Source organism: Pristis pectinata, chromosome 7, assembly GCF_009764475.1.
Source record: "Pristis pectinata isolate sPriPec2 chromosome 7, sPriPec2.1.pri, whole genome shotgun sequence".
In the NCBI taxonomy this organism is placed as follows: Eukaryota; Metazoa; Chordata; class Chondrichthyes; order Rhinopristiformes; family Pristidae; genus Pristis; species Pristis pectinata.
In genome coordinates, this window is record NC_067411.1 from 59,030,184 (window position 1) to 59,057,667 (window position 27,484).

At 40.9% G+C, this 27,484-nt stretch overlaps 1 protein-coding gene across 6 annotated transcripts in view; it reads left to right on the plus strand.

Moving 5' to 3' along the window:
• The window catches only part of LOC127572194 (E3 ubiquitin-protein ligase RNF38), a 301,536-nt gene that overhangs the window by 163,500 nt on the left and 110,552 nt on the right, over positions 1–27,484 (plus strand). For 2 of the 6 annotated variants that reach the window (XM_052019108.1, XM_052019110.1), the window contains exon 1: positions 6,958–7,557. The exons of 1 other annotated variant lie outside the window; for it this stretch is intronic. In XM_052019108.1, coding sequence (XP_051875068.1) covers positions 7,128–7,557 — 430 coding nt within the window. In that variant the 5' untranslated portion in view covers positions 6,958–7,127. Of the gene's footprint in view, positions 1–5,795; positions 5,870–5,949; positions 6,233–6,957; positions 7,558–27,484 lie in introns of those variants that run through there. 3 more of the 6 variants (XM_052019111.1, XM_052019113.1, XM_052019114.1) reach the window with 3 other exon arrangements.

A 27,484-nucleotide genomic window follows, 5' to 3' on the forward strand; every position in this document is an offset into this window, starting at 1 on the left:
CTTTGCTGTTGGTTATACGATCAGAAAACTGGGAGTCAACTCCAACAGTAACCAGAGGGCTGTATATGTTTTTTCAACTACATGATTAGGGAATTGGGTACACATTTTCTATTCCTAAAGGCAAAGATTAGAATCTTCTGTGATGACAATGATCTTCCAATAATTGGTAGAATTCTTCATCTTCTCCTCAAGTGCTCCCTCAGAGTCAAGGACGACTTGCGTGCACTGTTGTTCAATGGTTCAGTGGTGACTCATTAGGCCAACATGGGACTTGCAGACTTTGCCACAGTGGGGGAAAGAGGTGGTTGACGAGGTGGGTAGTTGTTATGTGATGTGCTTCTTCCACAGTTTACATGGGGCATTTTTGTGCTTCTGACACAGGGATGGTTCCATCTGGATGCCCGTTCTCCACTTTGAGTGATCATGAACCAGGATTCCCATGAGTTGGTGGGGATGTTACACTTTTTCAAGGAGGCTTTGAGACCACCAGATAGAACTTGGAATAGTGTGCTGGTTTTGGGAAACTGATGCCTGGCATGTGAATGACCTGGCCTACCCATCTGGAACTGACAGGGTGTAATTATGGTCTCAAAGCTGGGGATGTTGGCTTGTGGGAGGACACTGATGGTGCCTTGTTTATCCTGACAGAGGATTTTGCTGAGGCAGCTTTGCTGGCATACCCCCAGTGCTTAGAGGTGCCTGTTATAAGTAGTCCAAATCTCAGAAGATACAAGAGGGCAGAGATCACTGCTGCATGGTTGACCATGAGCTTTGTGCAGGGTTTGAGGTCTTGGCCTTCAAGCACCCTTTTATTCAGACAGCTTAAGGTTATGATGGTACACTGAAGGCAATAGTAAATTTGATTTGCCTTTGCTGAGAGACGGCTCCTGAGGTGTAGGAAGTGGACCACGTTTTCCAGAGCCTAACTGTTACCTTTACTGTCAGGGGGTGGTGTTTTATAATGGGGGCAAGTTGGTGAAGATCCTTGGCTCTGTGGATTTTATGTGTAAGGCATACTGCAGCTAGACCATGGCAGTGGAGTGGAGGGAATGGAGACTCATATTTCCCATTAATCTTGTAGATTAGGGCCAATCCAGTGGGAAGTTTGTTGGAGGTGAGGTGCAGCATTGCAGTCAGAATGAGAATGGTTTTGGGGCAACGACAAGGCTTTATTGACACCAGTATGCACTGAGATTGAATCTATGTGGACCTGTTGGTTAAGATCACATCTTGCAAGCTACAAGCTAGCATGTAGCAAGTGTAAAAAGGAGACACTTCTGTAGGCAGCCAAATTTGAGAAGGAATCTCCACAGTCCATCTTGATTGATAGAGTGAAAGGCTTCAGTGAGATCAAATAAAGGCCAGGCATTGACATTAATGTTGTTCCCTATATTACTCATGGTGTGTCCCATGGTGAGATCATGTTCAGTGTGTTTCTGGGTGGACAGAAGCCACACTGTGATTTGTGAAACAGCTGAGAGAAGGTGGTAGACGAAGACCCTGGCAATGGCATTCCCTCTGCTGTTAACACAGTCAGGTTTGTCTCCTATCCCGAAGATTGTCACGATTACAGGGTCTTCTTCTTCCCAGAAATGGGGACTGAATTTCCTCATGACCGAGTTTTAGAACTTCAGCAGGGAAACTGAAATCCTTGTTGTTCCTTGGTTGGCTTATGACCTCTCCAGTTTCATGTCGGTCAGTGGTGGTAGCAAGCTGGACCAGATAGTTAGCTGTGGGATGGAGTCAAGGGTGCTCATGTGAAGGATAGACCTGTAGTTGATTAATTCTGTGAAGTATTTGTTCCAGTGGGCGCTGACTGCCTCTCCATCCTTGATAAGTTTACCATCATTTGGTGCATAGGCCCTAGATTGCCTTGACACTTCTGAAAAATCCATACACCCAATGGTTATCAGACATTGCTAGATCTCCTGTGCTCCTTCCCCCACTGTCTGTTCTATGCATCATGGGTTTATTGTTGCACCTCAGCCTTAGGTCCTGTAGAACTGCCTTCTTCACAGGTGCTATATAGGGTGAACTGCAGGGTGTTCCAGATGTTGTGGATAACTCGTGGCTCCTGACAGTTGGGAGTTGATAAGTTGTCTCTGCGGCAGTGTCTATGAAAAGCTATCTTCAAGAACTGCAACATTAATTTACACACAGACGCACATTAGCACAGGAAAACAGACTTCCCTTCCCCTGCCAAATCACACCTCAGCCGAAGTAGTGTTCAATTCTGGTCATCATTGGACATTTTGTATATTTGTCAAAAAAACATACGGACTCCAAAGGCTAGATTGCAAGGACAGATTACAAAAATAGTGCTATACTTGCTGCAGTTTAGGTTAAGGGTGATTTGACTGAGGTTTTCAGTATGTTAAGAGTTGGGTTGGATTCAGACAAACTATTTCTATTGGTTCTGGTGTCAATGATTAGTCACAGAGCCTAAATTTGAAACCAGGTCTTCCAAGAAATACTTACAATGTAAAAGCTGTTATAAGTTTGGAATTCTTCTGCTAGTTATTAAGTTTAACTTGGAGAATGATGGAGTTTTGTTTAAATTGGTAATTGGTTTATTATTGTCACATATACCGAGGTACAGTGAAAAACTTTGTTTTGCATGCCACCAATGCAGATCATTTCATTACAACAGTGCATTAAGGTAGTACAAAGGAAAAACAATAACAGAATCCAGAATAAAGTGTTACAGTTACAGAGAAAATGCAGTGCAGGCAGACAATAAGGTGCAAGGCTATAATGAGGTAGATTGTGAGATCAAGAGTCCATCTTATCATACTAGGGAACCATTCGATAGTCTTATAACAGTGGGATAAAAGGTTTCCTTGAGCCTGGTGATACATGCTTTCAGGCTTTTGTATCTTCTGCCTGATGGGAGGGGGGAGAAGAGAGAATGGGTGGATTGGGTCTTTGATTGTGCTGGCTGCTTTACCGAGGCAATGAGAGTGTAGACAGAGTCCACGGAGGGGAGGCTGGTTTCCGTGAGGTGCTGAGCTGTGTCCGCAACCCTCTGCAGTTTCTTGTGGTCCCAAGCAGAGCAGTTGCCATACCAAGCCGTGATGCATCCAGATAGGATGCTTTCTACAGTGCATCTCTAAAAATTGGTGAGGGTCAAAGGAGACATACCAAATTTCTTTCGCCTCCTGAGGAAGCAGACGCACTGGTGTACTTTCTTGGCCATGACGTCTACGTGGTTGGACCAGGATAGGCTACTGGCGATGTTCACTCCTAGGAACTTAAAGCTCTCACCCCTCTTGACCTCAGCATCATAGATGTAAACCGGAGTGTGTAGTCAATGACAAGCTCTTTTGCTTTGCTGACATTGAAGGAATATGGGATATGAGGCAAAGGAGTAGGTATGGTTATACATCACCCATGATCTAATTGAACAGCAGAATGGGCTTGAGAGGTTAAATAGCCCATTCCTGTTCCCATGTTCCCAAATGAAGGAATATTTTCCTTTTCTCATCGCAAAAGCAGTCTCTCAAATGGGGATTTACTCAACTCAAACCACATCAGTGCAGAATCCAATTAGGATTCAATCAACAGGACAACCCAATAAGGACCAAATCTCTCATTGGCTTGTCTTGCTCTAAGTGTGAACACATATATGTGAAAAAGCCTGGTTGTGATGATATATTACGTTTAAATACCATGTTATCTGAAACAGAATGTACTCTCAATAAAATGTATGATGTCATAAAATATAAATGGGAATGTACCTGAAATCTACAATAGATTCATAAAATGGATCTACGTAAATATACACCTAAATACAGAACAGAGTGAGCAGCAACACACACAAAATGCTGGAGGAACTCAGCGGGTCAGGCAGCATCTACGGAGAGAAATGAACAGTCGATGTTTCGGGCCGAGACCCTTCATCAGGACTATAAAATGTGCCAATACTTTCCTGACTGTTGAATAAAAAAGCAAAATAAACAGTCTTGTTACAAGCTACTCTTTCTATCATTCTTGCCTTATCATGGAAATTAAAATATGAACAATATGCAGTATGAATCTCTACCCTAGCCCATGTAAAATATAATCAATGTGGAACCTTTTAAATTTAAATCCAAGGACTGAGGTTTCCTAACCATTGAATTTTGTTCAAATGTAGTTGAATTCAAAATTGTTGAAATGTAGCTTTTTTCTTAAAAAAAGTGTAATTCTTTTTTGTGTAACAATAGTCAGCAGATGACTATAATTATAATTTGAGAAAATATATTCGTCTTTTCCCTTTAAAATGAGAATGACATGAAGGCCACATGACTCATCCCACCTGTCTTAATGTTTGTAATAACCTTCCTGTGAAAGATAATGCATAGCAATGACACTTACAAGGTGTTTAACAAGCACTTCCACCCAAATGATTGTTGAAGCATAGTATTTATTATGTAAGTAAAGAGAATTTTACGGATGTACTTATTACATAAACCAAAAATACTACGGTTAAGTTTTTACAAACAACTTGCTAAACACTTACCTGAAACGTCTTAGCAAAACTAAAGACAGCAGAAAGAAGTTTGGCTATTATGAACAAACAAAATATGTAAATCAATTAAATCGTGTATTGGTTCTTTTTCTCATCAAAATGGCTCAAAGTTTTTCAAGGTTTGGATTACTTAGGAGAGAGGGCTGTAATGCCAGAAAATCGTACGTTAAACAAGAGTGGGTTATTTTTATTGGCGCTATTGTAGGTGACGGTGGTGCAAGCATTGCTTAGCTGAAGTATCTTTGAATGATGCCTGAAAGTGAACAGGCAGACATCACCCATATAATCCAAAAACAATGCAGCACTCCCTCGACAGTGTAGTGAATTGCCATCCGACATTATGTGCTCAAACCCGAATCTGAAAGGAGTGCATGTAATCCGGGCTCTTTCATCTCAGAATGAAATAGTAATATTCATATATTCAAAACACAGTTTTGAGTATTTCCATACTTTTGAGTTATTTCCATACTTTCCATGTGCTGATACATGTAGCTGGAGATCTATATCCACGCCTTTCCGTGCTTATTTTTCAATTGGAAAGTATTAAAAATCGAAAAAGGTCTATCATATGTAAATTGTAAAACAATGGTAAATCGGAAAGCAATTACTGTATGAAATCTAGCACAATTATATTTCACAGCATAACGTGGGGGAAATGGATCAGCCATTTCTGGGCGGTCTCTAAAATAATGGGTATCCGCAATCAATTCCAAGTCTGTTTGATATTATTTCTTCGTACAACGTATTTCTACAGTTAAAATGTATATTCCCCCAGATATCTGAAACACCGATTACAACAAACTGGATTTAATCCCTCTTTGATGTAACCAGAACAGTTATCTGTTGGTAAATCACAGCGACCTTTTCTCTTTACTAATGTTAAACAAAAGGCTTCAAACATTAAATAACAAACCACCACATGGGTCATCTGCTCTGGTGTCACACAACCCCCAGCTTTTGCCAATGTTAGTAAATAACAGGCAGCTGCCTTGTTCACTCCTCCTCCTTCAGTGAAACCAAGCCCAGCGCAATCGACAGCAAATAGTCGATCGTACCCTTTAAATCGACAGTGAAAAAAAAACACAGCAAAGAGAATTAAGCATGATTGCAATTCTTTTAAGGACGAACAACAAGATAACTAGAAAAACAACACAGCCGCAAACAACGTAGTTTTGCAGTCAGTGCTGACGATGCCTCATTTCCTGCTGCCGGTCAAGTCCTAGTTTGATGGATTTAGTCTGCAGCTGAAATCCTTTTGATCTTCTTTGCATTTATTCTGAGTATGGCACCTATTCTGCTGGAGCTACGGCAAGGTTCGGGCAGGCTGACAGGCGCTCAACTGGTTTGCTTCATGCACATGTAAACCTGCTTACCTTCATTCCGATATACTACATGATATCAGTTGAGCCACAACACTCCAAACAAAAACATCGCCATAAATTAGGTTTAAGACCACTGTTAGAGCCGAGTTACAATTTGGATAAGGTTTAAATTCTAACCTAGGTTTGGACGGGGTTAAAATCTAGATGGAATAGATCCAGGAACTGGATTGGATTTGGGTTAGGGAAGTAGTTGAGTCAGGATATAGTTTGGGTTTATTGGAATGTAATTTGGACTAGCATCAGGGGTTGACGTGGATTTGTATTGAAGTGGAGTCGGGGCTGTTTTGGGCTTGAATTTGTTTCAGGCGTGAATTTGAGTTGGAAATGGAATTTATATGAGGTAAAGGGTTGACTTGCGCTTGGAGTGGAGTTGATTCTAATTTGGGGTGGCATGTTGTGGGGGGCTTGCTGTGTTGCGGGCGGAGAGCTGACTGCTGAAAGTCAGTGACTCGCAATCATTAATTCATTCCTCTCCTCCCTTTCCTCTGGCGAGGAACGCAACCCATGAGAGCGGGTTGAGTCAGCAGCACATGAGGCCGCTGTAAATAACCCGGCCCCCGGCACAAGGCACACAGACTAGGAGAGAAGTCCGGGGGCCACGGACGGGAAGGAGGAGGGGAGGCAAAAAAGAAACCCCGCCACCCCCCAGAATCAAAAATCAACTAACAGGAAGGAGGAAAATAACAGATTATAGAAACTTGTGGCGTCTGATCGCAGCCGCCCAGGCGACTGAAGGCGGAAAACCAAGCCAAACGACGGAGCAAAGCGGACGGTGACAGAGACTGGACCTTGGCCAAGACCAAGCCGGGCCAGGGCCGAACGCAAACCCGGGCCAAGCCCAAACCGAGCGAAGGACCAGCTGCGGAAGTGCAGCAGGAGCGGCGGGGCCTCGCTCGGCGCAGAGCCGCCAGTGAGAGTGGGGGGAGCGGGCTCTCGGCCTCCTTCTGCCGCCCTCCGGTTATTGTTCCCGTCGCTGCCGTTTGATACAAAGTCCCGCAACTTTGGCAACAGCGGCTCGCATCGACTCCGACCTCCCCGCCGTCCGCGACCTCTCCCCGCCTCCTGGTTCCTCTCCCGGCCGTCGCCCTCGGGCCCTTCGCCGCCCTCCCCCTCTCCTCCTGGGCCCTTGCCGCCCCTCCTCCCCCGATCCGCTTCCCTCCCCCACCTCGGCCCTTTCTCTGCTCCCCCTCCCCTGGGCCCTGCGCCTCCTCCCTCCGCCTTTCCCAAGGCACCAGATGCCGATCGCATCGCCTTCTCACTCGGCTCAGGAGCCCTGCCTCTACCCCCGGCTTCGGGCTGGGCCGTCTCCGCCCAAGGACAGCGGCGATCGCAGCCACGACCAAGGGGCATCGGCCGAGCAACCGCGGCCCCCGAGTAACCCAGAAACGGGCGGGGGCCCGGGCTCCGAGGTGTTGGTGCGGCAGGAGCCGTGGGACCGGGGCGCGGGTAGATTCCCCGCCGCCGCCCCGCACCATTTGCTGGAAGCTCCCCGGACGCGGTCCAGATCCAGGTCAGGACTGGGTGGCAGCAGCGCAAACCCGCCTTACTGCAGCCAGCCGAGGACAGGCGGCCTCCAGCCGCAGGCTGGCTGCCAAGGCCACGGCGACAACCCTGCCATGGGGCATGGAGCCACGGGCACGGCGGCAGGAGCGACCAGGCCGGCAGGTAAAGGACAACGGGATCAGGCGGGGTGGCGGTAACTTTGTGGGAATGTGTAGTCTGTAAGTTTGGTGGCTTTGGGAAGCTCTGCTCCAGTTTGTCTAGGGCAATAACTGGAAGTAGGACGCCTGCGTGTGGTAATGTTATAAGCTTGTGTGCCACTTTTTTGTACGTGGCCCAGTATTAAAAATGGTATTGTCATGGGTAGCCCGTGTGCCAGATGCTCCTTGAAGTCGTGCCTCTCTCGGAGAGCTTGCTGCATCTTGATTGAGGCCCTTGATGTAACATGTACAAGATTAAAAATCGTTGCTTTTCCCCCTAAATTTTGAGAGGGTGAATGAGCAGTTTTTTAAAAAAGCGTATCTCAGTTCGTTTTGGAAGGACTGCATCAGCTTTGATGACTTTTTGAAGGCATAACTGGTGCATCCTCAGAGGCACAGTCAGATTGATAAGGGGGAACAGAGTAGAACCCCGCACAATTAAAAATTGAAACTTTAATTTTTATCACCGACATCAAGAAGCCGACCTTTTCGTTGTTTAATCATCGGGTACGCTGCTGGAAATTCTAGAAAACGATCACCGAGGATGATGTCGCACAAATGTGCAGTTTGAACAGCTTTGTGGTTAGAGCGTTCGGTTTCCATCTAGATCTGGGTTTTCCTTCTGAACTAAGTAAACTTTGCGACGTTTTTCCTTGCTCTTTGGGTAGGCTACTGGGTGGAATTGCACACAAGGTGCATTATGTTACTTCTCAAAGCCATTAACAGCCTGTGTCTGTCACATGTCATCGTATGCTGATACAGAACAGTGATATGAGCTTTGTGGCGTGGCGTGGCCTGGCCTCTTTGGAAGAATGAACTAGTTGATTGTTGGCTTATTCTTGTCATGAAAAAATATGACCTGAAATCCTGTCTCCATAGGTCATCGCATTGGTGAAAACAATTCTTTTTAATTTGAAATACTCATAACTTATAACAGCAGAAACCAGGGAATTAAAGTTCAGTTTGCATAAAATGAAGAATGTTTGGAATCTTCACGTTTTTTAAGCATTTACTAAAATGAACAAACCTTACTTTTAATTCTGCAGTAGTGTTATCAGGCAGTGAGTACCAGTTCACTTGATTACCAGGTCAGTTCATTTTTTAAAAACTTTAAATATGTTCACATATCTGTTGCAAAGATTTACAAGTGACAATTTAGTAATTTCCTTGTGGAGCATTTTTTTTGTGTTCTGTTGTACTTTTGACTGAAGAGGAACAGCTCTGAACTTGAACTGCAGAGTTACTGAGAATCCAGACTGAAATTGCCTTGAGCTCAAAGTACAGAAACAATACTACATACTACTTAAGTTGCAATTAAAGTAACTGTTTTACTTGTGCTGTCCATATCAAAATTGAACGTGGGTTGCTGCCTTCCCTATTTGAAGCAGGATTGGTTTAACTTGCACTAATGTGGCCCAGTGATAACATGGTGGTTATTCAATGTCAGATGCAGAATTTAGTTTAAAAACAATTACCTCATTGTGTAAAAAGGTTGGATTGCTTTTCTCAAGCTGAACAGATAAAAATGAAAGCTGAGCTGTACAGACCAGATTGATCCTTGGTTTGAGCTACAGATATCCCATGTTAGATGACCTCTACAGATATTACAATTGACTTTGACTTCTGGGAGTGGGAGAAAAAGTAGCCATGGTTCTGACTCTTGGAACAACATCCAGCAAGAAGTCAATATCTTTAGGAAAGGTAGGAATAAATGCATTTTTAAAGTGGGGTCTGATGATGAGCAAATAAGGCTTCTCCTGAAGTGAATGCATTGGAATGGTGGATACCTACAAGTCAAAACTAAGTCTCAAACTGTGTTGAAACTACAATCTATTGTTGTCAATTCAGAGTTCTCTGCTAATTCAATTTATGTTGTCTAATTCTCAATTGTTATTCTAATTATGGAATAATTCACATTTTTTTTAATATAACTGATTTTGAATTGGAGCAGACTGTAATATCAAGAGCATTTTAAGAATTCATTTAAGTTTTGTTTTCTATCCAATATTGCTGTCTGGAAAGTGATGCCTTCTGGAGCTTGGTTTTGAGTTTTGTTAATATTGACTGGAAGCAGTTTTTTTAAAAAGAAAAACATGACTTTGTCATATTCGTAGATTTAATAACACGGAAAGAGGCCCTTCAATCCAACTCATCTGTAGCGACCAAATTGTCTTTGTGAGCTAGTCCCATTTGCCTGCATTTGGCCCATATCCCTCTAAACCTTTCCTATCTATGTACCTGTCCAAATGCCTTCTAAACACTGTAACTGTACCTGCCTCCACCACTTCCTCTGGCAGCTTGTTCCATATACCCACCACCCTCTATGTGGAAAAAGTTTCCCTTGGGTCCCCTTTAAATCTTTCCCCTCTCACCTTAAAACTGTCTTCTAGTTTTAGACACCCCTACCCTGGGGTTGGGGGAGGGGAGGGGAGACTGACCATTCACCTGATCAATGCCCTTCATGGATTATATATACCCCTAATAAGGTCACCCCTCAGCATCTTGTGCTCCAGGAAGAAAAGCCCCAGTCTATCCAGTCTCTCCTTATAACTCAAGCCCTCCAGTCCTGGTAACGTCCTTGTGAATATTTTCTGCACCCTGTCTAGCTTAATCACATCCTTCCTATAGCAAGGTGACCAGAACTGCGCATAATACTCCAAGCATGGTCTCGCCGACATCTTGTACAGTTATAAAGTGGTGTCCAAACTCTTGTTCTCAGTGCCCTGACCGATTCGGGCAAATATGCCAAATGCCGCCTTCACCCACCTGTCTACCTATGTCTCCACTTTCAGGGAACTATGTACTTGTACCCTTGGGTGTCTCTGTTCTACAATACTCTCCAAGGCCCTGCCATTTACTGTGCAAGTTGTGTCCTGGTTTAGCTTGCCCAAATGCATCATTTCACAGTTGTCCAAGTTAAATTCCATCTGCCATTCCTTAGCCTGGTTTCCCAGTTGATTTTGATTGTGTTGTATTCTTAGATAACCTCCTTCACTGTCCATTCTACCACCAATTTTGGTCTCATCTGTGAATTTACTAATGATTCTCATCCAAATTGTTAATATAGACAACAGTGAACTCTGCACTGTTCCCTGCAGCACTTCACGCGTCACAGGCCTCCATTCTGAGGGGAAAAAAAACACTGCGCTACCACCCTCTAACTCCTACCAAGCCAATTTTGTATCCAATTGGCAAGCTCATTCTGGATCTAACCTTCTGGACCAGCCTACCAAGCAAGATCTTGTCAAAAGCTTCGCTGAAGTCCATGTAGATGCCGTCTACTGCCCTGCCTTGTCGATTCTCTTGGTCACTTCTTCAAAGAAAAACTCGATCAAATTTGTGACACGTGATTTTCCACACACAAAGCCTGCTGACTATCCCTAATCAGTCCTTGCATTTCCAAATGCTGGTAGATTCTGTCTCTCAGAATCCCCTCCAGTAACTTTTGATAATTGGGTTATTATCGTCACATGTACTGGGTACAGTGTGTTGCATGCTATCCATACAGATGATTTCAACACATCAGTACATTGAAGTAGTACAAGGGAAAAGCAATAACAGAATGCAGATTGTAGTGTTACAGAGAAAATGCAGGCAGACAATAAGATGCAAGGCCGTGACGAGATAGATTGTGAGGTCAAGAGTCCATCTTATTGTACAAGAGGTCTGTTCAATAGTTTTATAAAAGTGGGATAGAAGCAGTCCTTGAGCCTGGTTTATCTTCAGGCTTTATCTTCTGCCCTATGGGAGGGGAGAGAAGTGGGAATATCCGGGGTGGGAGGGGTCTTTGATTATGTTGCTCGCTTTTCCAAGGTAGCGAAGTGAAGATGGAGTCATGGAGGGGAAGCTGGTTTCTGTGGTGTGCTGAGGTGTTTCCACAACTCTCTGCAGTTACTTGAGATCTTGGGCAGAGCAGTTGCCATACCAAGCCTTGATGCATCCAGATAGGATGCTTTCTATGATATAAATAAATTTTAAAAATTGGTGAGGGTTAATGGGAACATTCTGACTTGCCACCACTGATGTTGCTCACTAGCCTGTAGCTCCCTGGCTTGTCCTTGCAGTTCTTAAATAAAAGCAGAACCTTAGTCAGCCTCCAGTCTTCCAGTGCCTCACCTATAGCTAATGACAATACCAATATCTCTGCCAGGGCCCCAGCAAATTTTTCCCTAGCTTCTCACAATGTCCAAGGATACATTTGGTCAAACCCCAGTTATTTATCCACCATGTGCTTTAAGACCACCAGCACTTCCTCTTCTGTTGTGGATATGTCCTAACACATAATTCTGCTCTTTCCCTGAATTCCCCAGCTTCCATGACCTTCTCCACGATAATACAGACAAGAAATATTCATGTAATAACTTGCCGATCTCCTGCAGCTCTGCACATGGACCACCACATTGATCCTTAAGGGGCCCTATTCTCTCCCTAGTTACCCTTTTCTCTTAAGGTGCGTAGAATATCTTAGGATTCTCTTTTACCTTATCTGCCAAAGCTCTCTCATGACCTTTTTTGCCCTCTGATTTCCCTCTTGTGTATCTCTACATCCATTGTGCTCCCAAGCACAAGGGATGTAGAGGTACACTTAAGAGGGAAATCAGGAAGTGCCTGTACCTATTTGCTTTAACTTGGAAAATCATGCCAATGCTAGTTTAAAATGGATATAAGGAGGGGTGAAACAGACTTGATCAGAGGTAAATTCTAAGGAGAGTCATATGGAAGTGAAGACATTTGGGGAGAGAATCGGATCATGGGGGATTGCACTTGATGGAAGAGTGTAGTGGGGAATATGGACATGGATCAGTGGAAAGTCATGTGAGAATGATACGGTTGTGTGCTAACAGAGATGCCAAGAAGGTACTTGAATGTAAGGGTGAAAATTTTAAAATGGAATCCAGGATAATATAGCTAATGGAGGTATTGGATGAGTGGAATCTGATGCAGTTTTGAATGGCTTAGTTCAGCATGAGCTGAAGTTTAGAGCTCACCAGCCAAGAGAGCATCAGAAGAGTATAGTCTGGATTTTAACAAAGACACAAATGAAGGTTTCAGTAGCAGAGAGAGGAATGGAAATGAACAATGATATGAAGCCTAAATTGTCAGTCTTTCACCATATGGGATAGAATTTGAGATCTGTGTTAAACAGGACATTATAGCAACTCACCGCACCGGCATCGAACCAGCTCCCGACATCGCGACGTCATCGGAGGCCCCGATCCGAGATGGTGCGGGGCTGCCCTCCTTCCCCAGCGTTGGGCTGGGAAAGCTCGCTTGCGGCAAGGTCAGGTGACCCGCGCGTGATGTCAGCGTGGGAACTGTAGTGCGGGAGGTTTTCGGCTATTAAAGGCGCACCGCGCCCCGTTCGGCATTCGACCTCTGATTTCGAAATCAGCGACTCTGTGTCTTCATTTCGTAGTGTGTAGCTAGCCGCTACAACATCAAGAGTGTGAACAACATGGGTTCAGACTGAGAGGATGAGGTAGGGCATGAAATTAGTGCCATAGCTACTGAGTTTATGCTGATGTCAAGGTGTGGGGTGTGGCAAAGATTAATTCTCCCATCTTCCCAATAGTTAACAGAAGTTTGCAGCTTGAACAATCTTTGCATAGATACAAAGAGTCTGTTACATGATGTTGGTGTAAATGTGGATACTGATAACATATTTGCCAATGGTCTTGCATGATATGCTGGTCCAGAAGGTTAAGGTACAAGATATGTTGGCAAATGGGTCCAAAGTTACCTTGGTGACAAGAGGTAGACATGGTGGTGGATGGGTGTTTTTTCTGACTGAAAGTCTAAAATGAGTGGTGTACTGCAGAGATGGGTGTGGGACCTTTGTTTGTCATATATATCAATGACTTGAATGAGAACGTAGGTAGTCTGATTAATCAGTTTGCAGACAACACAAAAATTGGAGTTGCACATAGTAAGGAAGGTTGTCTTAAGGATACAATGGGACATAAATCAACTGGAAAGTTCGGTGGCAGATGGAGTGTGGAATTCAAGTGTGAAGTAATCCACTTCAGGAAGTTGGATCCTTGTCGGACATAGATCAAATGGCAGGGACCTTGGAAGCTTTGATGTACAGAAGGACCTTGGGGTGCAAATTCATAGTTCGCTATGGATAAGGTGGATTGAAATGGCCTGTTTCTGTGCTGTACAAGTGGCAACATGTAGATCACTGATCTGGTGGTCAAAGGATTCTAAAGGAAGTCCTTTCTGGAAGTGTTCTGGCTGAGATGAGAAGGGGAAGAACAGGATCAGGTGAGGTGGACAATGGAAAAGTGTCATCGTGCGTCAATTGCCACAATGGCCACTGAGGAAAAGGAGGAAATTTGCTTTGAAAGTGGTGAGATACATTGTGAAACTGGGACACTTCAATGCTGTCAGGGGGAAAGTAAAATGAAATATTTAAACATGATGTTAAAGAATTGATGGATGGGGATATAATCATCAGGAGTATCACCTCCAAGTCATTTTCCACCCTGAACTGCACTTCAGTCTAACCTGCTTGATATAATTTTTACTGCAACACAATATATTTTTGATTTTTTAAAAAAAGGGTCAGATTGAGACTTTTGTAACTCTCCCACAGAGGGGGTATACATTTTAGTTGGTCTTAAAACTTTTTAATAAGTACTGGTTAAATGCATACAACATGGCACGTCGTTGGCAGAATTATAATATACTTTCTCTGCCACTGTCAGGTCCTGCACTGCTCTATTTCAAAAAAAAGCACTCTGGAATTCAGTATGCATTATTGTCTCTCTGTCCCACTGTCACAGTTCTATTGTAATGGAAATACACAGTCAAGCAGAATGATAAGAGGCAAGGGGATTGTAGGAAGAACCTGACACTATACCTAATTTTGAGATGTTTGGCAAAAAGAATATCAGATTTGGCCAATTGAAATAAACCACGCAGAAACATTTTCCATTTATCGAAGTCTTTGCCTTGGGGTGTTAAATAATCAGCAATTCAACAAGACACTGCCTGTGCTATGTGACTTCAATAAAGTATAATTTCTTTTAGCTTTACTTTTAAGATATGTGAAAGCATGAAACATTTTCAGTTACTTGCTTGCAGTACTTCAAGTTAGCATCTAATTTGTAATGTTATAGGCCTTTCTTCTCATCCACTGTTACTTTTATCTTAGTCCCCTTGAATTCACTGGTAGACATACACTTAAACAAGCTGACTATCGCCCTTAGATAAATGCATATCCAATCAGGCAAGGAATTCAAAGAAGCCAAGCTACTGCCAAACACCCTTCACATGTTGATCCTAGCCAGAATGCAAGAACACTTCACTGCAGACCCAGAGTAGCAAGTGATTTTGTGGTTCTTCTTGGGTTCTTGGAATCAATAGTGTGGAAAGTTAAACTGGAAGTAGGAGATCGGGGTTCAGATGAGGGAGTACTCAGGAAGAAAAAGGCAAAAGTGCAGGGCAAAGACAGTGGTAGCAATAATGTAGAGCATATAGTCATAAGAGTACACCAGCAAATAGCGAGGAAACATGATAAAATTAAAGATTCTTTATCTAAATGCGCATAGCATTAATAACAAGATAGATGAGTTAACGGCATGAATAGAAGTGATTGCAAGGGGACCAAGGCTGGCAACTGAATATTGAGGGGTATTTGATATTGTGGAAGGATAGGTAAAAAGGAAAATGAGATGTGATAGGTCTGTTAATAAAGGATGATGCCACTCCAGTGATGAGAAATGATACCGGATTAGTAGCTTGATGTGGAAGCGGTTTGGGTGGAGATAACAATTAGTAGGGGTAAGAAGTCACTGGTGGGATCATAGTATAGGCTCCTGGCATAGACCTGGTGGTGGGGGGGGGGGGGGGGTCAAAGGGCCTATTTCAATGTTTTATGACACTTTGCCTCTAACCAAAAGTACACCATACAACAGAGTATAAATCAAGAAATAATGACAGTGAGTCAGAAGTGTAGTGTAGTATTCATGGGCAACTTTAATTATCATATGGATGGGACAAATCAAATTGCCACGGGTAGCCCTGAAGGCAGTCATAGAATGTAGTTGGGATGGTTTGTTAAAGCAGTACATTAAGAAACTCCATCAGGGAGCAGTCTGTTTTACATCTGGTATTTTGTGATGATACAGGGTTAAATAAAGTAACAGATCCCCTCGGAAAGGGTAATCATGGCATGGTAGAATTTAAATTTCAGTTTGAGGGTGAGAAACCTGGGTCTGAAATTGGTGTTCTAAATTTGAAACAAAAAAGTTGCATGTTCTCCAGCCAGACTTTCTGCTGATACAAAAATAGGGATAGCAAGTTGAGGAGGACATGACCTGCAAAGTGATTATAGGCTGTTTAAGTGAATGGGCAAGAAGTTGGCAGATGGAGTATAATGTGGGAAAATGGAGATTATCCACTTTGGAAGGAAGAATGAAAAAGCAAACAACTACTTGAAAGGGAATGAGACTACAAAAATGTTGTGAAAGTAATTAGAAAAACTAAAGAAATGTTGGCCTTTTATTGCAAACTGGCATGGAGTATAAAAGTGGAGAAATTTTCACTACCTGCAGCCTTCTTCAAAGCAACTACTTCCCGTACCCTTGCAGCAAACCTTTCCACAGCTTGGCCAAAACTATTTTGATGTCACTGTACTTAATACTGTTGAAAAGAGAATGCAGGGAAACAAAGTATCCCAAGCAAAAGCATAAGCTAAATTGTTTGATGGCTGCAAAGATCCATCGCTACATGGGGTCTGACACAAGAACATGAACAATAAGCCAGTCAGCTAAACTTTGCAGGAAGCTGGTGTGACCATATCTGGAACACTGCAGACAATTTTGTTCTCCATATTTAGGGAAAACTACACTTGCATTTGAAGCAATGCAGAGAAAATTCACTAGGTTGATTACTGGGAGGAGGGGTTTTCCATATGATGAAAGGTTGAGTTGGAGTATAAAAAAATGAGAGATGATCTTATGGAAATGTATGAAATTCTAAGGGGGGGGGGGGGAGGACGCTGATGGTAGATGCTGTGAGGATGCTTCCACTTGTGGGGTTAACCAGAACTGGGAGTATATTTTTCAGAAGTAGGGATTGCCATTTCAGATGGAGAAGAGGAGCAATGTCTTATCTGAGGATCATGACTCTTTGGAGTTCTCTCCCCCAGACAGCTGGGAAGCAGAGTCATCAAATATCTTCAAGGTGGTGATTGACAGACTACAGGGAATTTGAGGGGAATGGGTAGTGAGAGGGAAAGATTGGATCAGTAATGGCAGTGAATAGTAGAGGCTTGCTGTTCATGTTCTTGTGTCAGACCCCATGTAGTCATAAAACAATTTGGAGCCATAAGACAATTTGGCTTATACTTTTGCTTTTGTTTGGGATATTTTATTTCCCTGCATTCCCTTTTCAACAGTATTAAGTACAGTGATATCAAAATAGTGTTGGCCAAGCTGTGGAAAAGTTTGCTGCAAGAGTATGGAAACATAGTTGCTTTGAAGGCTGTAGGTAGTGCTGGGTTATAAATTATGGTTTTCATTGTCTGCTTTCACCTAGAGAGTTTTTTTTGTAGCTTTTCTTTTTGTGAAGTACATAGTTTTTGACTAAATTGAGTGCATTGTCTTCAAATATTTTATATTTTCCTTATGGGGGGGAAAAAAGACCAATTAGCCTAATGACTCCATGCTAGCTTTCAGAATATCCCCATTAATCACATTCCCCCATTTATTTCTCTGTAATCTGTACTCTCTCATATGCCCATCAACTCCCCTGGTTCTTTTGCCACCAACCTACACTAAGGGGTAATTTACAATTAACCTACCAGCATGGCTTTGGAATGCAGTAGGTAACTGGAGTATCCAGAGGAAACCCAAGTTGTCACGGAAACATGAAGACTCCACACAATTGTACCTAAGGTCCAAATTGAGTCCTTAATAGCAGTGCCACTATGCTGTGTATGAATTTAAAAACTTCATGGAAAATGATATTGCAAATAGCCACTATTATGTGCAGTCGATATAATTTCTAAACCATTGTTATTTAAAAAAAAACAGTTTTGTAAGTGCCTAATATGGTATTAGGAATGTTCTATTCTATTTTTGTCTAGTATGGGAAATGTTATGCAATTCATGAGGTAGATAATTTGTTCCATAGAGCATTTTTTTCTTCAGTGGCCTAAAGTATCTTGAGTAGCATTTTAGGCTCTTCCTGATATTTCAGTCAAATTCATGGTGCTGCAATTAAAAACATTTCTGCCACGTTAATCTCAATAATTGGAATGAAAATAATTCTTCACATTGCAGATTATAGCTATTTATATTAAGTGTGTTTAACCAATGATTAGTTACCAGTTCCAAAATGACAGTTTAAGTTTATTCCCAAAATTTTTCCAGTATCACGCTGCAGCAGATGGCCCCTGTTTTTCTGTATTGTAATAGTAACTTATTCAAATATACTTCATCAGCTGTAATGCCTCATAACACTATTTACAACATAACTTGAATTTACACAAGACACTTTATTTTTCTTCTGGTTCTCTATGTTTGGGCCTCCTGTATGCAGTGTTCTTTTGAACCAGCTTCATGTATTTGCTTTTTGACATCAAAGATATGGAGCATTTCCAAATATTTCAGAGGCCACTAAATCACCCAAGAGGACCAGTATGATTTTGTTATCTAACCAAGTCAGTAATATATGCCCTCCAAAAGAAAATATAATTTAGTGACATAGTTATAAATTTATCTGGCACAATACAATAAATAACAAATAAAATGAGCTGCAGATAAAGGCGTAGTTTATTGTAGCACCAAGCTAGGTTGCATCATATTTTGTGCCAAGAATGTTTCTTATTTAGCTGATTTCAGTCCACATTGTGGTAAGTATGCTACCTTTGCTCCTGGGTCATGAAGCAGCTTGGCATGTGCCCAATAATTGCACCTTTTGTGCTATAAAAATATTCTCAGTCACTTCATGGAATAAAAGTATGTTGACATCTACCCAAAGGTAAATATGCTAGAAATGGTGACCAATATCTTGGTCAGTGAATTGGGCTTTCAGGACCACAATGAAGGACAAGAGGTGGAGAGATGAAAGAAGTTTGGAATGGAATCCCAGAACTTAAGGCAGAATTAGGTAATAGCTGAAAGTAAGGTGAAAGGAGTAGTGAATGTATGTGTAGGATGTTGATCTGGATGTGCGTTGTGGGTTTGAAACCACAAAGGGATTTCAATGTGCAGAGTGGAATTTAAAAGTAGAAGAATTGATGGACTGCAAGCTAATGGAAACTCTCAAAGTGCACATGCACAAACATCATGTGGGGAGTGGATGTGGCTTAAAACATATCTTCAAAACCCTTTCAATGTGACCTTGCAACATTCACCACCTAGAAACACATGGACATTTACTACATGTAAGGTACAGGAGGGCTTCAGAAGACTATGAAACTTGTCATACTGATGGCAGTATGGATTGAATAGGAAAGGAAATTGGTATAATTTTTTTGAGTGGATATTATATGCTGCTTATACGATGCTGTATGCCTATGATACTGCTGCAAGTAAGCTTTTCATTGCACATGCATACATGTACTTGTGCATATTACAATAAACTCAACTGACTTTGACATGCATGTACCCCTAGAAGCAACTTTCTAAAAAAAATTTCTGCAATGTGCATTAGCAATTTGCATATTGTATTACGTTTGATTTCCCACATACTCAGAATAATATATAATAGAATCATACAGCACAGAATCAAACCCTTTCAGCCCATCTCGTCCATGCCAATTGTGGTACCTATCTATGCTGATACTATTTGCCTACATTCAGCCTGTATCCTTCTATGCCTTTCCCATCTAAGCACCTATCCAAATGACTCCTTTAATGTACTTGTATCTGCCTCTGCCACCATCAGTGGCATCTTATTCTGGTAACCCCCATAGTCTGTGGAAAAATGTCCTTTTCTGATTCTAGACTGCCTACATTCCAGTAAACCCTGATTGATTTAATTTTAGATAGCAAACCACTCGTTATTATTTGAAACACTGGGCATCCCTTGCACGTACTTGTATGGCAAATTGAAAGCTCACACTATTTTTTACATCTGTGTAAACTAAAATTAGAATTCCAATTTGCCTTATTTCTATGATATCAATATTCACGTGCAGACAAATCTGCTACACTTGGTGTGATGCATTGCAATGGTTAAGTTTTGTTTCTCCCCTATGGTTGAACAAAAGAGAAAGCACTCTACAGGTGATCCCCTCATTGCGGCTGTTCAGGTAACAGAAAATTGCCCTTAAAGAATTCACAAATCACTGCCCAGAAATTTGAGATACTGAATGAAAGTTGCTCTTACAGAATTTATGTAAAATAAAGTAAATAAACATAATTATTTCCAACTTGCATTACTTAACGCATGCACGGATGATGTGGCTTTGCTTTAATGGAAAATAGCAATACAGCCAGTTTTCTAGGAATGCAACCCCCCCCCCCCCCCCCCCCCCCCCACTCCCCTTTAATCTTGCTCCAAGGTTGCCACAGTGGTGGTGTTCTAAACTTCAGATTCTTTGGTTCTAAGTGCATGGAATAAATATCCATGGCTTTAAGAAGAAATTGCAGAATGTTGTGAGTTCTGAACTCATGACAGTGGATTTTCTTCTCCTTGTTCCTAACTTCTGAATTGCAGTGTATGATTCCAACCATGGACTGTATTTGTTGTACAGGCTTTAATAAGGAATTAATACATAACATGTTATCAAAGCTCCTATATGCTTTACATAAATTAAATGAGCCATTCAGATGCACATGGATGTTTTACAAGGAGGGCACTAATTGTTGGAAATTCACATAATTGAGAAATATTCCTTAAGCAAAGTGCTTTAATCACAGGAACAGGTTAGCAAGGTTCAGATAAATTGTTTGATCTTTTGCAAAGCAATTAATTGTTTTTCTTTGTTTCTGTTTATCAAAAAAATTAAAGGCATTTTGGAACTTTTGAAGTACAATCCTTGAAGTCTTTAAAGCAAGCTTAAGTTATTGTTCATGTGTACAAGGAAAACTGGAAATGTAGAATTTAGAATTGTACTCTTGCTGCACACGGATTAATTCAGCCTGGCTTGCCTGCACTTTGTTTTAAAAAGAGCAATCTAATTACTTTTGCTCTTTTTTTTTAAAAAAAAAGAAAATGCTGGAAAAACTGAGCAGGTTAGGCAGCATTTGTGGAAAGAGAAACTGTTAACTCTGAAGGGTTTTAAAATCTGAAGCATTAACTGTTTCTCTTTTCACAGATGCTGCCTGACCTGAGTTTTCTCGTATTTTCTGTTTTTATTTCAGATTTCCAGCATCTCCACATTTTTTAATTTTTATTTAGTCTTGCTCTTTGTGTTTTCCCAGTAATTTTGCAAAGCCTTAATTTCAATTGAACATCTAATACTCTTATGGAAATTACTATTCTATCTTCACCATCCTTGTGGGTAGGGTATTCCACATCCTAACTTGCAGTAAAGCCTACCAAAACGTTCTGGAAATGCTCCCTGCTCTCAAATCAGTAGTTGTAAGAACATTGCTATCAGTAATTGGAGCAATGTTTTCTTTTGGTGAATTGGAGTTGTTATTTGAAGAAAACAAGGTTGGAACTAACCATAAAAATTTAAACAAAAACATCTTTGCTTATGAGAACTTATTTCTATAAATGTCTCTGCAAATCTGTCTGCTTGCATATCTGAAAGAGAGACCGGTTGAGCATCTGTTTCTAGCTTCCCTCATGAATGGACTGTCTTAAAGATTAAATTGGTGAATTCAAGGCTACCTCAACATGAAAAGTGGGACTAGAGTGTTGTAACTGAACCTCAACTTGGCATTAATTCAGGTAGTGTTTAAACTTGGCATTAATTCAGGCACTGTTTAAACACAAGTATGACTGAGCAATGCACTAGACCAGAACATCAACAATACACCAGACCAGTCGGGAGGTTCATTCATGTTCATTGCCTGTTGTAATTTTCTGCTTGTGTATCATTCCAATATGATTTTTTTTAAAATGTGTGTGTCTAACATCAAATGGGATGGATTTCAGATGCAGTATAAGAAATCCAGTATTTAAACTCTGTTGCAAACTATTGCCTTTCAAGAAGGGACTGCTGAATGATGCTTGTATTTGCAGGTTAAGCAAAAAAGTTCCTAATTAGTGTTTCAAATTTACTCTACATTGGTTTGTCCTCTGGCCCTTGTAGTTAGATTATTTTGAAGTAATCCAGGTTTATTTGAGCTGTGCCTATTTTTGCCTTTGGCATTTTTGACCATTCCTTAATTGCTCACTCTTTTTTAACTGTTCTGTGCTTTTCTCTGAACTATTTCTTGCAGGTCTACATGGTGACCCTTCAACCTATTGATTTCACTTTGACCCTTTTCTGCTTTTATTTTTCCCCTAGATATCTTGCACCCCATACTTGTGGGTCAAGTATAAGAATGAATCAAGCTCACTATGTCCTTTAGCTTATGTTTCCATATCCTCGTGGAAGAAAGATACGGAAGAAAGATCTTGGTCCTATTCTCAGTAAATTAGATAAACAATCTTTGTCTCACTTACGTTCAGCATTCTTGAATATGAAGTTCTAGTTTCGAACAATGAACGAATGGCAATATATTTTCAATTAAGTTCTCCCCATGCACCTGCATTCGTCATTGATGGCGGGGGGGGGGGAGTTGTCACAGTTTTAAAAAGTGCTAACTGTTGCTTTTGTAAAGAGGATCTCTTGTATTCTTTAGTAGAATGATGCAATTTAAACAGCAAATCTTGGAATTTCCAAATTGACATTGATTCAAAGCTGCAGCAACTTAAATATCTTTGAGAACTCTCTGGGGTCACTTGGCTTTAAATGGCTGGTTCTCTTAATAGAATAAGCTGGGGTTGTTCTCCTTGAAGCAAAATTTGGGAGGAGATTTGACAGAGGTGTACTAGATTGTGACTATTATATAGAGGGAAATTCCCATTATTGGATAGCTCAAGAACCAGAGGCGACAGATTTAAGATTTTTGGCAGAAGATGCAATGGGGATGTGAGGGGCAATTTTTTTTCACTCTGAATAGTTTCTAATGTGGAATTCACTGTTCATAAAGGTGATTAAAAATGGAAATGGATAAGAATTAGAATTTGCAGGCTCTGTGGGGAAAGAGCATTGGGATGCAGCTCTACAAAACTCTGGTTAGACAACACTTGGAGTACTGTGTCCCGTTCTGGCCGCCTCATTATAGGAAGGATGTGGAAGTGTTGGAAAGGTGCAGAGGAGACTTACCAGGATGCTGCCTGGTTTGGAGAGTATGGGTTATGAGGAGAGACTAAGGGAGCTAGGGCTTTATTCATTGGAGAGAAGGATGGTGAGGGGAGACGTGATAGAGGTATACAAAATATTAAGAGGAATAGATAGAGTGGACAGCCAGCACCTCTTTCCCAGGGCACCAATGCTCAATACAAGAGGGCATGGCTTTAAGGTAATGGGTGGGAAGTTCAAGGGAGATATCAGAGGGAGGTTTTTCACCCAGAGAGTGGTTGGTGCATGGAATGCGCTGCCTGGGGTGGTGGTGGAGGCTGATACGTTGGTCGAATTCAAGAGATTGTTAGAAAAGTGTATGGAGGAATTTAAAATAGGGGGATATGTGGGAGGAAGGGGTTAGTTAGTCTTGGGTGTGGTTTAAAGGTTGGCACAACATGGTGGGCCGAAGGGCCTGTATTGTGCTGTATTGTTCTATGGTTCTATGGAATAGGACTGATGGGATTGCTCCAGTAGGATGGGCTGTATAGCCATCAGTCTGATTCTGAGATTCAAATAAAACTACATACATCTTGAACCTTAAATCTCTTTAGCAAACTGAAACTTGGCATTTGTATTAAATTCAGTTTTTGATAAAGTTCCGACAAGTAGTATTTTAAAGCCTCACACAGTTGCTCAAAATTCTGTGAAGTTAAAAGTAGCATATGGTTCCCCAAGTGTGAACATGCAATGTTATATTAATCATGTTTGGGATCTCATTATGATGCTGTTAAAGGGATATTTAGTGTAATATATGTTTGAAACTTGTCCTGAATGCTCAAGGGGCTAAGTTCATAGGCTATAAAGGCAAGGAGATGAGGATATAATCTGAATAGGTGTCTGAAGATGAGGATGCAGCAGATAGGAAGGCTAGTTAGGACATTTCAGTGAACTTGCACTTATTCCAGTTGAGCTTAGTTAATGGAAATAGTTGCTACGTTGTCAGACACTCTAGATTTAAAAAAAAATTGCACAAATCCACCATTTAAGGGACAGCCAAGTCTAATAATGTAAGTTGCTGTTTTCCCAGCAAAAAAAATCTTGGAAGGGACTCTGCTGTTGGTATTGTGAGATCTTTCTGTACTAGAGTGGGTTACAGAATTTTAAAGAGAGCTGCAATTTCTCCACTTTATATTTATTTTGCAGAGCAAATCAATTTATTTGTTTGTCACTGACTTGACTTTGTTATTCCAGAGAGTGTGTATAAATTTACATAGCACAACGGAGACCTTTCAATTTCATCCATCAGTCTTCTATTTTTTTCCTTTAGTGTCTATCCAGTTCCTTTTTGAAAGTTATTGAATATAGTTTCACTATCTTTTTTGGAAAAGCAAATCACTTCCTGAAAATCCACAAATTTAAAAAGAAAATTCTCCATCTCCATTCTGTTCTTTTGCTGTTCTCTGGTTTACCAATTTGCTTGTTGATGGAAATCAATACTCCTTATTTAGTATTAACAAAACCACTAATTTTGAATAGCTCATCATACTTCCTCAGATTCTTATCAGAGGAAAGCCATCCGATGTTTATCAGGGTCCCCTTGTGAATGAGATCTCTCACTGCTGATTCCTTTTTTCTCATGTCCAGAGAATTAATATATTTTAATATAGTTAGTACACATTATTTCAAGACTTCAACCTTTCCCAAATATTAGATTTATCACATCTTTCACAACATGGGAGTCTGTAAATTGAAGGTGTTCGAGTTACAGAATACATAAGAACGCAAGAAGTTAGGAGCTGGAATAGGTTACCTGTTCCTTTAAGTCTGCCACACCAATCAGTATCATCATGGCTGATTTTGCCCCAAGCCTCATCTCCTCTTCTGTATCAGTTCCCCATAACCCTCAGTTTATCTTCTTTGATATACTTCCTATGATCTAGGCTCCACAAGCCTCCAGGGTAGAGATTACCAGATTCATCAACCTTTGCGATCCAGGTTCAATTCCGGCCGCTGTCTGTAAGGAATTTGTACATTCTCCCTGTGTCTGCGTGGGTTTCCTCCGGGTGCTCTGGTTTCCTCCCACATTCCAAAAAGATGTATGGGTTAGGAAGTTGTGGGCATGCTATGTTGGCATTGGAAACATGGTGACACTTGCGGGCTGTCCTCAGAACACTCTACGCAAAAAAAAGATGCATTTCACTGTGTGTTTCGATGTACATGTGACTAATAAAGATACCTTTTAAATTTTTTTTAAAAAATTTATTTACAGCATGGTAACAGGCCCTTTCGGCCCAACGAGTCCACACCGCCCATTTTAAACCCCCAAATTAACCTGCCCATACGTCTTTCGAATGTGGGAGGAAACCGGAGCACCCGGAGGAAACCCACGCAGACACGGGATTTAATGTATTGTGCACAATCTTAGAGGATCAATGTCTATTATTAAGCTATATGATCATTCTGGTTATTTTTAAAGTTTAAGTGGTATTTTTGAACATTTGAGAATCTCATCTGTTAATTTTTTTTTATAAGTGGTTGTATGGGAGAGAGAAAAGTAAAAATAGACAAGATTCTTGAACAGCCATACCACTTGTTGGATTGACTAAAAATACTGAAGCTTCATAAAAACAAATTGTATGACACTCAATTTTAACCTAATTAACATCTTAAACTTTTTTGGAAGTAACTTCCTGTTGTTGCTGTTAAAAATGTAAACATGTGAGATGTAGATGGCAGTGTAATAAGGAGAGCAACTGAAATACATTTTGAGGAAGCAATCTCAAATCCAAAGTGCCATTTTGCATGCTTATGAACATGTTGAAACCCCACATTGCATCACTGCTCCATTTTAAACTTGGATTCCTGTCATTCTGCTGCCAACTTGAGGACCTTACCAGTTGTTTTCTTCATTAAATTCTTTCATCTCTCCCTGCGTTCCTCAAAACTCTTACTTTTTTCAAGGCGATTGGGGGGGGGAAAGAAATTCAAAACCTGAAGCAATGAGATCCATCCACACTTGTAATAATTTTCAGTACTACCAAGCATAGGCAATAATTAATACTTGATGCAATACTAATTACAAATATTTAAGGTGGGTTTAGTTTACATCTGTCAGCCCAGTACAACAACTTTGATAATCAATATTAATGATGCTGATAACAATCACATTTTTATAAAGCTACTAATAGAACAGCTATACTAAGACATCAGCTTTTGGGTCTGTTCAGTGTTTGGATATTACACCATTCATGTATAACTAATAGAAAATGTCATTAGCTTTGCTGTTATTTTGATGTGATCAGAGAGAGAAACAGTATTGACTTGTATAGACAAAGTCATGTCCAACTGATTGATTTTCTTTACTTTGAGGTGGTCACAAATGTGATGGGTAAAGAAATATTAATGGATATTATTTAAATGAGCATCCAAGAGAAATTTGATCATGTTCCATGTATGGGTGTCAGCAAAAGTGAAAACTAGGGAAATGGAGTGAAACATTTTTTTTAACATGGGCAGGAAATGGATTAAAAGGTATCGGGGATAACGGGTAATGTGATCCTTGCAGTACTAGTTTTCCAGGGATCTGTACAGGAGCTTCAACTTTTTGTTATTTCATCAGTGAGAGGTGACCAAGTTAGATGGCAGAATAAGTGGTGTAGGCAGGAGCCGAAAATTGCGAGGAGTCTTTGAGTGGGGAGACAAAAACTAAGTAAAATTCAAGGTGGGAGAGTGAAGTCTTTACTAAGAGAGAGGTATCCCCAATTAATCACAAGTTAGACAAAAGTTTTAGAAAATCATGAAAAATCTCTGGAAAGTAGTGGACAGGTATAAAGTTTAAGCAGCTAACAAGTATTGTCTTTGCCTTGAGGCTGGAATGTGAAGTGTTGGAAGTTATTCTTGAGCTGCAAAGGGCTCTAGTTAACTGCATCTGGAGTACTGTTTTCAATTTTAGGTGCTGCATCTCATGAAATATTGGCCTTGGTGAGGATAAGTGTAGATTCAACAGAGTGATATCTCTGTTTGGAGATTAAATTAGTTTGTAGACCAATAGTGTGTTCACTTGAGTATAGAAAATTAAAGGTTATCTAACAGCAGTGTTTAAGATGATTGAAGGATTTGATAGTACCCAGAGACAGAAAGCATAACCTTAAAATGAGAATAAAACCATTTTAAGGATGATTGTGTATTTTTTTTTGCAGATAGTGGAAATGTGGAATGCTCTCTCCAACAAGCTGAGGCTCAATTAATTGGTAATTTGAAAAATTAGGTTGATGTACGTTTTGGTAAGGATATTAGGAAGTGTCTAAGCAAGACGGTAAATATGTGTAATCTCGGACGTGATATAGAAATGCAATATGGGTTTGAGAGGTTAAACTGCTTACTGTTTTCAAAAACAACTCTGAGTGTCCATATTAAAGCTTTCAGCAAATAATTCTGATACATAATGTCTCGGGAGAATTGCAAATCTCTGTACTGATTAGAATGGATTTAAGTGAAATTAGTACAGATACCTTTGCACTTTTCCATAAAGCTAAATTATTCATGCAATCTTGTTACTCCAATCTGACATGCTTTAAAATGAATGGAACATAAATAACTGTTTTTCTTTGTGAAAAGAGAATCCAGTTTAAAAAAAAGGTTGATCTATGGATAG